A 16,933-nucleotide genomic window follows, 5' to 3' on the forward strand; every position below is an offset into this window, starting at 1 on the left:
ACCCTCAGCGCTTAATTTGTGCCGGTATTTACCACCACTTTAAACACTGATACCACACATGGTGGCCTATTTTGAATCATGGAGCACTTGCAGTTCATCCCTACAGCTTGGGGTGACCTGGAATAGTCCGAAATGTCACACTTGTTTGAGTGTGATGGTTAGAATGTAATGTTGATAGTGGCATGTATCAGTGGTGACAGGATCTGTGGTGAAGCCAGCTGCAGTGGAATACCTTGGGCCCTGGGACTTAAATGTTTACAAATTATGCACTGTCCAAAATTGAATAGAAAACAGAGGGAATATGTACTGACAAAGAGGGAGAGGGGGCGGAGTATCGCTAATATGTAACATACTCCACAGGCCACTTTGTAAATGTGCTATTGTCTTAAGACTGTATTTAGCAACAGTACTTTACAGTACCATTGGAGTTTATTTTTGGAAAACTATCTTATAAATGAAAAACATATGTTTTGCACACTCTAAAACACCCCTTCTGAAAGTATCTAGGTGCTAGTCTGTTCCAGTAGTGCAATTGATAATATACAAGTGTGAGTGTCCGATGTGTTTTTTATATTATAATGGAAGCCAAGTTTTTATATGAAACGTTTTTAGCTGTCTGTTGTCGAAAACCTATTGCGGGCAATTCCAGCACTTACAGTCGGCTTTGGGCCAACCCATTCCTTACCTTTCATTGAATTTCTTGTCAGTCTCATTTGCTTGCTTCTTATTCAATGACACGTACTCTTCTTGTTTGCCCTTTCACTAAAGCATAACATATTTTCCATCCTTTTGATTGGATGATTTGTATCCTTCCACTGCTCTCATTCAAGAAACTTCTTTTTCTGTCAGTTCAGCACTCCGTGAGGGTGCATGTGATTTCTTGCTCTTTCCCTCATGAGCTGCTTCCCTCATTACATACTCACTGCCATCCCACATGTGCAGTCGATGCAGCTTTCTCCTCCCCATCCTCAGCTTCTCTGTTGTTTCTCCCACTCTTCCCGGCTTTTGTTTTCCTCTCCTGTCTATGTTTTTCTCCTGCTCCCACTTCCTATTTCCCTGCCTCCTGTCCACTCCTCTCCAACCTCTTCAGTTGCAGTTTTCATGTTCATTAAAAATATTTATTTAGTGATTTTAATTTTTTGGAGGGCTTAGCAGCTGCAATTTGCTGCTGGTTCGCTCCTTTTTTAGAATTGAACTTCTTTTTTAATGTAACACTACTAAACTGGCATCTGCCATCATGGAATGGTAAATAAATAAAAATGATGGACACATCATACTTTATGCACGTGCGGAAGAATGCACAATGATTTTACGTCAGCTTGCCGATTCACCACCGTGACGCATCATGAAGTGTTGACTTATGTGCATACACTTATTTCTTTTTTGCTGATAATGAATAGCATTGACAAAATTATTTTTTTTCTTTTTTTGGGTGATGCTGAATAGCATTGGCAAAGCTCTAGCAAAGCCAATAGGTCTGTATTGGCAACAATAAGTGGACACCCAGTGGCTATGCCAATGCTTGTTGCATTTCACATTGGTCTCGTAGATGTCTATTATTATTATTTAACAATTGCTTAATTAACAGCAAGCCATTAGCGCAATCCGCGGCCTACTTCCATTTTCATTCTCAAAAACAACACTTGAAAGATATATCTACTGATATATCAAATAATAACTGTATCACATGTCAGCAAAAGCAAAACATATTTATTAACATTAAAATCAAAAATATCCAATCAAGCCTTCTTCTGTTCACCATGATCGTGGATCATTCTACCAGAAAACATAACTGCAATCCCGAACTTCACAGCTTTCTGCAAAATACTTTAAAACAATTTCTTTGCTGAATCATGTTTTTGTTAGTTTACTGTTCACAACTGTTATTTCATGGATAGATCGGCACTGCATAACTACTCGAAATAAATGGATTTCCCCTTCAATTATAATCATGTTGCTAATTAAATATATGTGGATAACATTTTAATAAATGTCTGCAGCATATTTGCTAAACTTCAAGATGCACGTTATTCAGTTTCAACAATCATCGACTGAATAACGTTTCAGGGCTGAGAGTTTATTAACTGCTTGCAATGCAGAGGGTATGCGTAAATGGCAAGATGAGCTCATATTCCGCAGATAAGTGCATTACTACCTGAGTGTTGCTTATATAAAAAAAATGATATGACACTCAGGGAAGGCAGAATCTACTTCTAACACAAGTCTGTGCAATCTTAATAGCGTGAGCGACACTCCTCCAGTACAAAGCACTTAACATTTGGCAACTTCAAGCAAATCACACTTAATCATTATACATTACTTTACTTTTAAGAATTCCACCTCAAGGGTAATTTATACTGAGAACAAAACGAGTTTTTCTTAAGAACCTATACTCTTCCTCTTGTGCTATTTGAACTTAATACATTTCTTATAGATCTAAAAAGAGATATGACATTTGTTTTGATAACTTGAGATAATAGGGATTTTAGACAAGTACAATGTATTATTGTTCGCTAGTAATAACAAGAAAACAATGTTATTCCCCGAGTGTACTGGCAAAGGAAGATTCTGTTTTCGTGTTAGTAAGTAAGTTTCTTTTGGATGAAACGTAATATCAATAATCAATGTCACAATATAACAATGTAAAAGTATGTATGCTGCCTGGAATTACATCGACTTAAAACATTTATCAAAACATGAATAAGATTAAAATGCAATACATTTAATTGAATGCAGTTTTAAAACTGCAAAAACAAATCCTCCAAGGGAAGACAAGGTATCACGAAAATGAAAAAATCACCAGAGCGGAAGTGTCAGTTTTGCAGAACTTAACAAGCTCCTAAGATGGGTCTCATTATCGTAAACATTTCAAAATAATTTTTGGGACTAAATCATATATTGAACAACAAAAAATAAATAACTCTGAATCAATAAAATCAGCCCAACAATAATGGTTTCTAGTCTGTTGTGGGGACTCCACCCATGTCTGGGTGAAGTATGCTAAAGAAATTATACCTGGGCAGAATTTGGTGTACAATACTTTTGTAGGTAAGGGTTCCATAGCATCCAGGTAATAATGAAAACAGGCTAATTTTTAAAGGAAAGTACTTTCCAAGCCTGATTTAACCGAATGAGTCACATTAATCTAGGGCCAACACTATGACTTTTTAAAACCCGAGTTGTCCCATCCATGATCATTCCTGGGAATAAACGCAGGCTAGCAACAACCAGGAGTTTCAGTAGAACCCGTACATACTTGAACTAGCCTAGGTTGCCCCCACCCTGCTGCCACAAGACATCATAGAGAGCTTCTCTGAAGTATCTCAATTCAACTGTGCCCCAGATTCTAAGCCTGTCTAACAAAGGTCTTAGACCTTGCTATTGTAGCTGTACCTTTCAGCCCTAGGTGTAAGTGTAGAAGTATGCTTAGCGGAACTAATAAAAATTAGTTTTTAATAAGTGATTCCGAGTCAGTGCCTATAATTCTGCCCAATGTAAAACCTGACTTTGACAGTGTGCTTGAATTTGTTGTGAAACTGCACATCCACTCAACCTCTTAGCAAAACATTTGGTGGCACTGGTTTTCTGGCCTATGATGGTATTACTCTTGAACATTTGTTTATCTCAATTCACATCACAGTCCAGTCTATCTTCTCAGAAACATACTAAGATTTTCATTGACCATGATTGGAGTCACCCTACCTAAATCACAGGCACATCCAATGCTAGAAGAGTTCACATTTTAGTTTACATTCTTTGCAGTTGGAAGTCTGACAGTGGACCACTAGCAGGGACGATCTGTGGACTAACTAGGGCTTAAAATGTAACACTTGAGTCAAGGCAAAAGAGACCTTCTTGCATTGAGCATACTCCTAACTCTCATGATTTTGAACAATATTCTGCTTGCAAATCCCTGCTGCCTCTCCAGTGTTAGTTCCTGTGCTCCTGCCTCATCTTCTTGACATTGATGAGCCTTAGTCAGCATCTCCTCACGTTCGTCTTTAAATCTGATACATGACTTCAGTGCTACTGTATTCCATCCTAGTGCTCCTACTGATTCTTCATTTCCCATGTGATCCTGAAATTGTCTTCTTTCTTTCCAGATGTCTCCACCCAGAGTTCAATGCTGCATTTTGTGCATTTCCCTTTTTTCAGACTTCTCACTTTCTCTATGTTGGCCCAAGGTTTCTGCTTTATGAGCCACATCACAGTGTGGGCTGAGCACTGCACTCTGCAGTGTTCAAATGACTGTTCTTCACAATGCTTTACTACTCCATTCCTGGGTCTGGTTCTCAGTGCCTTACCACTGAAGTTTACAGTTTATTTAGTACTTCACGTTGTTGGACTTGACCCTTTTTGCAGGGTCATCCCTAAACTGTTTGCCTTTCTCCTAGCCTTTTTTCTGACATGGTGTTGGTGGTTTTAGGACTCTGGGCACTTTAGCACTGCTGTTCAGTGTAAAGTGCGTGTGCTGTCTGGGTTAAATATGGTAAGATTGGTCTACACCTGTTTGGCCTATTTAATTTGTAAAGTGGTATCTCATATACCCAGGGCTGGTAAATTAAATGCTACTGGTGGGCTTGCAGTGCTGATTGCGCCACCCACCAAAGTAGCCTAGCAAACCTATCTCAGGCCTCTGCCATTGCAGGGCCTGTGCGCGCAGTGTTACTGCCACTGTAACATGGCACCTAAAGTGTGTGCCATGTCCGTGACCCCCCTTTTTACTACATGTCAGTCACCCCTAAGGTAGGCCCTAGCTAGCCATATGGGCAGGGTGCATTGTAGGTAAAAGATCGGACATGTACCTTAAGTGTGTGACATGTCCTGGTAGTGACAAACAGCCATTTTGGTTTCTCACTACTGTGGGGCTGCCCTCTCATAGGAATGCATTGGGGATTTCCTTATAAGTGTTTCAGTGGTAATTCCTGATATGAGAGGAGCATCGTGGTCAAGTTTGGTATGTTTGAAATAGTAATAATAAATTCTACGCAATGGTGTGCGCAATTTGTTATGACTATTTTAGAAATGCCACTTTTAGAAGTTGGCATTTTTGTGTGATATGTCTCTGCCTACCTGATGTGAATTGCATGCCTGGCTTTTGAGTGACAGGGGCTGGTGAGGTGTGTGTGGCTCCAGAAGGGGCAGGGTGAGTCAGCGCTAGGCTGAATGGGACATCTTCATTTGGAGTGGTGGGAGGAGAAGTCCTTGGCCCCTGAATAGGATTGTGCCTGCCCTAGTGAATGCTGGCTCCGCCCCCCTGTGGTGTGTCTGATGACGAGCCCCCACCTAACAATGGAGAAGAGGAGCCCTGTCAACAGAGTGCTCCAAATCTCCCCTGAACCAGTTACATCTGGTTTCCCCAAATGCCCTGTCGTGCAGACAAAGAAATTATGTGTATAAATACTGGGGCTGTGACCCCATGAAAGGGTGCTGTTCCTGACTTTGCTGGGGCTTGCTGCTGCTGGGGGCCCAAAAGGAACCGCCACAAGGGCTTTCCTCCCTGCTGGAGGGCACTGTGAGCTGGCTTCCCTGGGATCAACTATGCCCAAAGGACTTTTATCTCTGCCTGCCTTCTAGCACCTCGTGAGCGCTATATTTTAACTGAACATGAGAGGGAGAATGCTGGGGCCCTGCAGCACAAGGCTGCGACGAACTGCAAGGGAATCCCGCCGTAGGGATTCCCCGGTGTTGTGAGGAGGAGCGGGAGCCCACCCTGCATTGCTGCTCATCTGGCAGGAGCCCACCCCACATTTGAATTTATTTTATTGGCGGGAGTCCACCCCACATTGTGGTTATTGTCAGGCGGGAGCCTACCCCGCTCTTGTGCGATTGTGAATGTGGGTGCCCACCCCTCGTCTGACTTGAGTCTAACGGGTGCCCACCCCACATGGCAATGAGAGGAGAAAGAGAAACAGCCGCCGCGATCACGCGGCGGCCCAGAAGTCAGGCAGGACGAGCCTGACAGTGGGCGGGGCCTCGCGCCCTCTGGGACGGAAGCTGAGGCCGGTTGGAGCGGGACTTCCGTGTGCGAGGGAGAGCCCCGCGGTGTGAGCAGGATTGACGAGAGAGTGACAGCAGGAGGATGGGCTCGACCGGAGTCTCCCCATACATCCAATCGAGGAGAAGAGCCCACGCCAGTCCCAGGTGCCGATAAAGAAGAAATTGTTGCATGGATGGCCACTCTTGTTGTGTTGCACAGGGAATGTAGCAGAATAATTCTGCAGATGTATGAGACAGTATAAGCAGGCAATGCAGGAAAATTGTTGAAAATGGTATCACTGAGTATGAGGGTGCAGAAGTGGGCTATATGTATGTGAAGTTGAGTGTGAGAAGTGTGCTCTGGTGCTGATGCAATAAGCGTATGTAGAGCTAGTTGGAAGAGGTAGCTAATTAGAATAGTTAGCTAGCTAGAATCTGGGTTGTGTACTACAGCAACACCGAGGAGAATGGTTAAGGTGTATATGTGGGTGCTACATGTGAGGTACAGACGTCCAGTAAGAGACGATCCCAGATAAAGTGAGGTAATGAGTATGATGTACACATTGATTAAACAGTAATGTGGTAATAGTTATAGAGCTAATGTGCTGATCACGCTGAAGACTCAAGTGTATGGTAATAGCCATGCACTCTGACTGATACTCAATAGTTAATATTAATCACATGTCTAATATAGAAATTCAGCACTGATCAGAAATGCTCTATCCACACCACTGTCCTAGCAATGTTTTACTGCCACATTAGTATAATGCTACTCAACAGCACCTCACTGCCACTCTTTAATGCATTATTCCCTCAGCAGTGCACACTACCACAGCACAAATCCCCCATTCTCCCTTGGTATGTCTGCAACTGCTGTCATTCTTCCAACATACCATCTGGGTCTCCTCCTGTCCCCAACAGACCATTATACATATGGGCATATATGCCCACAGATTTTGCCTTGCTGGAGCTGCTCATTCCATCATGCTGACTATGACTAGCAGAAGCCATGAACGTTATGGTATCCTGTGTGTACTGGTCTGATATTCTTTCTGCATGGGTTCTTCATACCTGGTGACTCGTGTATGAGAATGGGAATGTCTTCAAAGCAGAAATCCAATTAATTATGTTTCTGAGGCGAACGTTGAGACTCCAGTTTGTGATCTGCTGTACAATGGGAATCAAATTTAGAGGTGAATCTTTCAAAGGGCCCTGGATAGCTCTGCAATTTTCTCTAGAGAAATGATGATCCTATTCTAGGTATTTTCTAGCAAGTGATGCAGAGAGACTTTGAAAATACTTTATTTGATAAAGGTTGAGAGTAAGGTGTGCAGAGAACTCGGCTTGTTTGCTTCCATGACGAAAGATGTGGAAAGAATCTTGGCATGATGTGCTTTAGTCTTTGGAGTCTTTGAAGCAGATATTCAAGCGCAACGAGGTACAGGTCATCAGCATAGTCCATATTTGAGTGCACAAGCGTAATGGCCATCTGCACCCAACGAAGTAAACATAGAAATAGGAGAATGTTCCTGATTGTTCTCAGAAGATGAGAAGTAGAGGCTGACACTGGGGCTGATTTGCTTCACATGGCAAGAAAGAGTCCAGAAAGGACTCCAAAGCAAGTTGTTGAATGTGATAGTGATGTACATCCAAATGACTGTGCCACAAGTCTCTCATGTATGAGTCATCTGCAGGTCATCAGTTTTGCCAGTGTCTAGGTTCAGATGATCCTTTTAATTAACAAGTCATGGAGGGCAAAGAGGACACGAATGCAGTGCAATCAACATCAAACTGTGATTTAATTATCTGCAGAATATCTATTTCGTCTTTATAACTGTTGAAAGCCAGGCCAGAGAATTCAGTGAGAAAGGACAATAACCTAAGAGAGATGCTGATCAAGACTGGCTCTTTGACCGAGTCCTGTTGCCCATCAGGAGAGGACAAGAAGCTAAAGAAAATAAATTAAGGTAGGTATTAAGATGAGATGTGGGGATGAACTATCACTTAGATAATCTGCTGGATAGTGGCGCCTGGATGCAGGGCCAGGGATGGTGTTCACCTGAAGAATAGATGAGGCAACGTGTCCCTAAATACAAGTTTCAAAACAGCAATAAGAAAGAAATGTCTGACTCAAAACAGGAGTCTGAGATCAGAGATTATGGGAAAACATGAAGATGTATTAAAAATAATAGAGAATAATAAAAGAAAAGGCAAAAATATAGCTCAGTTTAATGGGTCAATCAAGGACTTAGTAAATAAATCATCATAAAGGCTCTCATCATTAGCAATAATGAACAAAATCAGAAAAGTATCCTAAAGCCCAAAGGTATAGCAAACCGATAGAGAAATGGGCAACATCACTAATAGAAACCTAAATATGTTTGACTCACCCCCAAAATTGAGGGATTATTTAGTATTTTCTAGCATAGAAAGCAATGAAGATTTGTACAGTCAACATTGGATCAGCAAATGTATCTATTCAAGAGCAAATCACAGAACAGGCTTATAAAACGTCATATAAACCCACTATGTTAGCACTATCCCCTAATTTGAATACATGAATCTCTTTGGGCCTGATTCTCAAGGGTAAACTTACACTTTAGTATAAGTTTACTCTTATTTGGTATTCACAAAGTATGATTTAATAATAACTATATGAATGGGACAGTCAGGGCAGCGTATTGTGCACATAAAAACTCAGACCTGTTCTATATTTTTATATGTGAGGATTTCTCCGCCCCAACTGTGCTGTCTCGGCAGACGTAAAGTTACTATTAAATCATAGTTTGTAAATACCCCCAAAAAAGTAAACATACACAAAAATGTAAGTTTACCTTTGTGTATCAGGCCCAATGTAACCCAATGTCATCAGAGGTGGCTGAAAAAATATGTGTTACAGTAAACAGTGGAAACACATAGATGCTCTGTTTACAGTGTGTAAGCAGGAAGAGCCCTGAAAGGTTCAAAGGCTTCCATTTGGACCTTTTTGAGCACAGCCTGGCATCACAAAATGAATAATGCACATTTTGCTGAGGGCGGTGTCCAAATCAGATAATAAACATGCTATGATTATTATGGAACAGCAACCACCTTTTTCAAGATTGAGACGAGGCCAAGTCTGGGCCTAGTTAAGTATAGGCCATGGGAATGTATTTCTAAACATCTCAGTGTTTTTTGGTTTAATTGTAACAGAGTCATATTATTCTGCATATAGGATTATAATCGGAAAACGGCCATCATACCTCCATTTGTTTTGAGATGAAGAAGAGAATCCAGTACACAATATGATCTTGAATTCCAATGTCACTGAGGCACACATGAAGGTAATGATTAACTACGCAAATGTAATTTAGAGGTTCAGTGTGAAGATGGTAGCAACATTGTGATACACATCTTTTGAGGCAATCCACCTTTATGAGGATGGAGGATACATCCCCACCATGGGGGAGACATCTGACCTAAGAAGACATAGACACATTTATGCTAAACTGCTCTCATGGGGGCAATGCTAATCTAGGAAAATCAAACTATCAAGAAAGACAAACCCGTGGTTTTCTGATCCATCAGCAGCTTCCTATGTATAAACAAAATATTGTAGCTGCCGCATCACAGGTCTTGCTCAACTGCATCCTTATTCATAGGAACAGGATTAGGTAACTACAACAAGGCCAATAGTTAACTGTTGCACAGATTAATGAAGTAGGCAATTTATAGGAGCAACTGACAGGACTACTGAATGGCTACAGAAAATTCAAAACCATTACATGACATTTCTTTGCCTCATTTTTGTGCCCTGATTTTACCTTACTCTCATCTTTGTGCTAGTATTTTTCATTACTTTACCTTTTGAGTTCTTTGCCGTTTGGCCTTATTTTGTGCCCTTGTTTTCACTTCCCTCGTTTTATGCCAGTGTTTTTTCATTTCCTTTCACCCAGTTTTCAGTGGCTTCTGCCTCATCCTTGTGCCTATTTCGTGACTTCCCTCGTTCAGTGGTAGTGCTTTTAATTGCTTTTTACCCGTTTTGCTGTGCCTTTCTGCCTCACTCTTATGCCCTTGTGCCAGAGTTCCCTATTTGCTTCTCCCACCCTTTCTGCACCTCCGTGCCTCTCTCCTCAACCCTCCTTACTTTCTCCCCACCACAAACCTTTTACCACGCTCTCCCCTGCACACATCTCAGCCCTGCCAACCACCTTGTGTGCTCCTACCCTCTCCTAGGACCTACTTAATTGTGGCCACAGCGCAGATGCACCACTGGTGCAAGAAATGTGCACCAAAGGCATGACCGTCCATTCATGGACAGTGCCTGGTGCCAAATACCCTTGTCCTCCAGAACCCACTGCTACCGCGCTGTGCTCCTCTGCCCCCTCAACTCCAGCCGCCACTCACCTTCCTGCTGCTCCACCCCACCACACAACAGATTGAACTTTTTCCTGCACCTACTTCCACTTCAGCTGCACCACAGCACCCACTACTCCTACACCTACCACATGCAGACCAACAGCACCCAACACACTCAAACACCCGCACACCAACACTGACCAGACTCCAATCCTTGATATCATGCATGCATGCTCCTCAACACCTGCTCACTCAGCAAACAAGCCATGGAGATCTGAAACTTGCCGGACAATCACACCCCGGACCTCTTATTTCTCACCAAAACATGGCTAACCGCAGCAACAACACCAGATAACACCACAACCATGCCTGCTGGTTAGTAAATCATCAAGCAAGACCGCCAACACAGACAAGGAGGAGGAATCACCAGAGTATTCAATGATTCCATAAGCTACATCACCAACACAGAAACTGACACAGACTACACAGAAAACCTCCATTTCCAACTGCAAATCATGACTTCAGCCTGGGAGGACCTCTAGTCTACCGACCCTCCGGACCCCAGCCAATATCACCAGCAACTTCCCAGAATTAATTGCCCCACTAATCAATGATTTGAGTACCTAAATGTTTCTAGAAGACCTCAGCTTTCAACAAGAAGACCTGACCAATACCAACTCACACTCCTGAAAAGCCTAGGAAACCTCATGATCACCCAACACGACTCAGTCCCTACCCATAGCGCCAGGCACATCCTAGACACTTGTTTAACCTCATTTAACAGTATCACGATCAACACACCCACTTCTACCACCTGGATATACTCATTTACACAACTAATATTGTCCCTTTTGGACAAAACACCCAACACGAGGACCAACTTCAACTTGTGCATGATGGAAACGGCTACCTGGATGAGGTCCAGCTGCCTTAAACTCAACACAGACACAAGACCAAAGTGGTGATCTTTGGAAAAGAGGCATCACCATGATACTCTGCCTGGTGGTCTATGGACCTCGCATCCCTCCCCCAACCCGGCACTCAGGCAAGAAACCTTGGGATCATTATTGACAACAAGCTGGATATGTCTGCCCAGGTCAATGTGTCACCACGGTATGCTTCCACACCCTGAGGATGCTGCAAAAGATGTTCCAGTGGCTCCCCAGCATTACCAGGAAAAACGTTACCCAAACCTCATCACTAGCAGTCTGGACTGTGGGAGCACCCTCTACCTGGGAATCACCGATCAACTCACAAAAGACTCCAGATGGTCCACAACACAGCAGCAAGATTGGTCCTCAATCTCCCATGCCCGTCTCATGTTGCACCACACCAAAGGAACCAATACTGGCTCCCTGTAAGTAGGCGCACACAGTTCAAGCTCCTTACCACACATACAAAGGACTACACAACACAGATCCAGTCTATCTGAACAGCTGTGTGCAGTTCCACAATCCAATCAGGCACCTCTGCTCAGCCGACCTCTCAATAACACACATGCCACGCATGCAAAAAAGCAGGTCAGGAAGTATGCCCTCTCATACATTGCTCCTAAAGCTTGGAATGACCTCCCACACCACATTAGAGACTCCTCATTGTTTATTTAATTTTGCAAGAAGCTTAAGACCTGGCTCTTTGAGTAAAGCCCTCGAGGACTTCCAACACACCCCCAGTGTACCCTCAAGTGTAATATAGAGCTACAAAAATACACAAAAATTTCATAGCATATTTTAATATACCATAGCATGCAACTCTTCATTTTTACATGCTCTGAAGAACAAGCAAGTGCCTTCAGACTCACGTGTGGCACCACTATGAGGGTGGAATGCATCCCTGGCTTGCATGAATCCTTTGTAAATGCCAACTATCTTAGAAAAATCAAGAGATGGTAATTCATTTGTCTCAGCATGCCCGTGTCTCTCTGGTGATTCTCAAAAATACAGCAGGGTGCTATGGCTGCAAGATTGCCACGCTGGTAGGACCGGCTTTCGCGCTAGTGGTGACTGGTGCAACAATCTATTTGGGCCCTCGATGACCTCCTTACCCAGGGATTCCCTCACTAGCACACGCCAAAAGCGACCCTGATCTCCACGTAGCCCTGTTTTACAGGCATTATGTTTTATAGTGCTACTCATACCAATGTGGGGTGTCGGAGCACTTTACATCACACAGACATTATACGGAGGCTTTGAATAAGAGAACGAGGACTACAAGGTGTAGGAGACACGCCATCCATATCGGTAGCCAGTATATTTTAAGAGTGCTTTCCCTGGAGAAGCATAAAATCAGGGATTAAAACATAGCATAGTGGTTGGGGTTGGCTTTACTAATAACAATTTATTTCTACCAAATGAACCCTTTCAAGCAACATTATGATAATGAAAGACTTGGGAAAAAATTAACGTTCTAACTTATGCCATGCAGTTTGCATGCAGCTCTTTGATGACAATTCATATGTCACTGGTCTATATTGGGATTGTAACTTATGAACTGCTCCTAACAAAAGGATCTTTATGACAAAAGCAGTAACCCACTGAGTTGTCAACATACATATTATAATGTGATGTGCATGGTGCACATTCTTTGCAGCAGGTACTTTAACCCTCTGCCCTACCTTATGAGGAGTCAGAACTGCAACTAGACAAAACTCAAATCTCTCTCCTGGAGGAACATTCGTCACCAGAGTTATCGTAATGTTTTTATTGTTCCTTGAAAACTGTTGGACAAACAAGGAACTCTGCAGCACAGTGATTTACAATCTACAGGTTATTTCCAAACACCGTGGCCCCCAGATCAGCGCCAGGTGCGATTTGCACTGGTCGGACCGTCCCAAAGCCGGCCCAGCTCATAGGTCACTGATGGGAAAGACTGCCCCGCCCCGGCCCCTGCCCTCTCTTCTTTTCCTTTTCCCATGTCAATTGCTCTTGAACGGATTTTACTTATCCAAAAGAAGACCCATCTTGCCCGCCTCTACCTAGCAATAAAAGAGTTATACACGCAGCAGTACACGCCCTAGTCACAGCGCGTGCGTAAACATTAGCACAGCCTGGAAACAGGATTCAGAGGCAAGCATGATTAACATCTGGTCCCTGGTGTAAACACAGCCCCCCTCCTGCCTCCTGGAAAGGATAGGTTCATGGTATTTTTATAAAACAAGTGTCAGGTGAACGCAAGCACAACTATTACTCATTGGCAGTGCTGGCTGGAAGGAGCAGACGTGCACTTCAAAGTCTCCCCCCTTATGACATTTCCCAGTGTATGGTGTAAAAATGTGCACGCCAATGTTTAATCGCGGGAGGCTAATCGGTAGAGCAGCGTAACTTCCAGAACTAACTTCCAAGGGTGATTTGCCGCCGTGGCTGTGATTTGTGGTGGGCTGTGTGCGTATCATTTCCCGTGGGGCATGTCATATGCTTTCATCTACAACCAGATACAATCGTCATCATTATGCACGCACGCTCTATTTCGGTTGAAAAGTGTAGGATTGTATAGCAGTAGTTTTTAGTTACAAAACGCCTTTTCTGTTTTTTTGTCCGTGGTGTTGTCCTGCTTTAAGATGGTGCTTTGCGTGTCTGAATCGGTGTTAAAGGCACCGAGTGAAGCCTGGTATTGCCACTGTGATGTGTCAGGTGAATTGTTTGTAACATGAGTAGGTAAGCACGGGACTGCTCTGTGCAGTAAAACACTACCTATGCAGAAACGGGAGGAGATGTACAACACATATTATTATTCCGAAACAAGACTCGCCGGGAGACAAAAACTCACAGAAAAAGTGAAACGTTTCTTAAAACACAGAGGAAAGAGAGCAACGTATGAAGCACGCTGTGCCTCTGGCAGAAAGGGCTAATATGGAATTTGTAGGGCTGGATTTGAAGTTATGCTTTAGTATTTTCGTGAGACTGAGTCTTAAAAGTGTGGACATGAGCGAGAAAGTCTGCAGGGCACTGTCGTCTCGCTTTACCTGTTCTTCGGTTCACAGTTTTTCACCCCCACCTCACCGTGTAGTGATGGTACGTTCTGACACACCGAGTGATTGATGGCAGCATCTGCTGCGGGACATTGCTTGAATTATGCACGGCATAATTAAATTAGACACCACTGGACAGTCTACCAAGAAATATGCTCGCGTTCACTACCGACTGACCATCATGTTTGAACTTTAACCAGATTCTTGTCAAATGCATAATGATGTAAATGTGTGCAAGTGGTGGAATGCCCAAAATTACAGACATCGCCCTAGCACGCACGTGCTCTATTACTGAATAAACGGAGCTACTCTTTCCTAACGATTGCCTTCTGCACTATCTTTTGGCTACTGTACGACATAATGTAACAGTTTGAAAAGAACCATCTATTAAAAAGAGATTATACATTAATAGTTATTTATTACAAACGTCGATAGGTACATACATGCACATAGAGGCGTGAATAGGTGGGTCAGAGTTTGGATGGACGGATAGATGATGGATTAATAGATATGCCCGCCCCGTGGATGAGGGTATTCGGGCGGGTCGGTGGATGGAAGCAAAGAAGAATTAACAGAGGATAATAAATAGATCGGTTTGGAGAGATGGATAAATATACGTTTAAAGTACAAAGAGGGAGGGTAGATTAAGGATTAAGGCAGACGACAGAAAGATGGAATGATGATTGGATAGTCGGGTGGAAGTCGTGACAGGGCGATAGAAGGTAGCTGTTGTGAGATAGGTGATAGCACAGCGATTCAGGAAGGCAGTTTGATTGTTGGATAAGGATAAGACAGACAGACTACAGTGTGGATAAAACAGAACACGCATATTTGTAAAGAGCACGTTCACCCCAACAGGTCTTTTGGTGCTGTGGACGGATGCCAGATGTTTGTAGTAATTCATCTGAATGGCATCATTTTATCGGCCTCGGAATGATTAAAGTCTGATTGGATCATATGGGATTTGATCATATGACAAAGGTGTCAAACACAAACCTCTGCAATGGTTGTAGGAGCTCCCCTCCCCCCCACCCAGAGCTGCCAGACCAAATAGTTGGGTAAATTGCTACGTTAGCAGGTCGCTTTGTGAGTTAGTACCAAAGCAAGTAAAATGGAAATAACGTAGGAATATTCAGTGAAAATTGAAAGGATTGAGCCGCCTTTGCACTTTTATTAAGAGATAGCTGGACGTATTGGGGGAAGTTCGAACAGGCATGCAGAGTACATGAAAGAGAGCTCCGTGGGACTGTTTCCCATACTCATAAATACTATTGAGACTCGAGCCCCTAGTATTCAATCTGTATCATAAAAGTAATAAAGTCACAGAACGTTGTCGTTATTTATCTACTGCACGAGTACTTGGGAAATTCAGCACTTGGGAAGACATAAATAAGCACTGCAGGTCGGGGCATGCTGCCCACCTTATTGTAAGAACAACAATTTCGAGACTCGTCAGTCACCTGAGTGCACAGTGAACGGGTACTTACCTTTGTGTGACAGCCGCAGTCGAGGTTGTCTTGTGTCGGCTGCAGACAGTCCATTCAAATGTTCCTGAAACACGGCCCACGCCACCAGCAGGAACACCATTGTGCATTCCATGGCACCCGAGATGCCCATCATTGGCTGCCAATGCGTTTCAGTTTGTATGCCCCCTGCTCACGTCAAGGACCAGTGACTTTTGAGCGAGTCTTCTAAAGATGTTGTAGGAATAATTGGGAAACGGACAGCGATTGCATAACAGAGCGGCACCGTCCAAAAATATCATTGGCCGCGATTCATGTCTATGTCACGCAGAACTGTTTCCTGCCATCATATTTCGGTTATTTATAAAATGCGACGTCATTCCAAGCTGCCGGTGCCGCGTGCTGCCTTCGGCTCCCCCGTTCCTCTGCCAGTGCCTGTACAACGCCTGCTATCCCAGTCTGACAGTCCCGAAGGCGCTGCTTTAAAGCAGCCCCTCCCCTGCTTTCCTAGCGCACTTCCAAGCTCTCCAGAACTCAGCCCCCTTGCCCTGACTTGCCAGGCGGCCCTTTTTAATTCACCTTTCACCTTTGATAATGAAAAGCAAGAAATGCTGCAGAGCTGTCACCCTGCTGCGCGTGTTGGTAAACTTCAAGAAGGTATGAGGCAAGCGACGCGCGCTTCCAGGAAGCGTTCTTCGTCCACGTGCCACGCGCTGAGCCGCTGCCCAATAGCTGCATGCTTCATCACAGGGCGGTGTGTATATACAACCGTGGGGGATGCCTTGGAGAAAACGCGCCCCTTTGGCACACGCCTCAGAGAAGGGTTTCTATCGGCTGTTTCAATTAGCTTATCTTTCGGGACGTCTGGTGTACATATGTATCCCTGTTCGCAAATATGCATTTTTATACATACTGACAGTCCATGATTTGAAGTGGATGGGTGTGCTCAGTGCTGATATTGGAACAAAACACTCCGGGAACCCATAAATTGGGGGTCAAGATGTGTCAGAGAACAGAGGGTGGAGACACGAGGGGCGGAGCTTGAAGAGCAGAGTCTGATGGTCAATTTCTACATTTATTTAAAAAAAATCTGCTGCAAAGAAATTGGTGACAAGGACCACTTGACATTAAATCTGTGCTAGTTTACTTAATTGGTCACCAAGAGGCTGAATTTTAAAACATCTTA

General features: G+C 43.6%; 1 protein-coding gene across 1 annotated transcript in view; it reads right to left on the reverse strand.

Annotated features, from left to right (window-relative positions):
* SEMA3E (semaphorin 3E) overlaps positions 1 to 16,408 on the reverse strand; it is a 612,412-nt gene extending 596,004 nt beyond the window's left edge. Inside the window, exon 1 of the mRNA XM_085652902.1 lies at positions 15,772 to 16,408. Within this exon, the coding sequence (XP_085509028.1) occupies positions 15,772 to 15,904 (133 nt within the window). The 5' untranslated portion in view covers positions 15,905 to 16,408. The remainder of the gene's footprint in view (positions 1 to 15,771) is intronic.
* Positions 16,409 to 16,933: the final 525 nt, after the last annotated feature.

The sequence above is a fragment of the Triturus cristatus genome, chromosome 4_1, assembly GCF_964204655.1.
Source record: "Triturus cristatus chromosome 4_1, aTriCri1.1, whole genome shotgun sequence".
Classification (NCBI taxonomy): domain Eukaryota; kingdom Metazoa; phylum Chordata; class Amphibia; order Caudata; family Salamandridae; genus Triturus; species Triturus cristatus.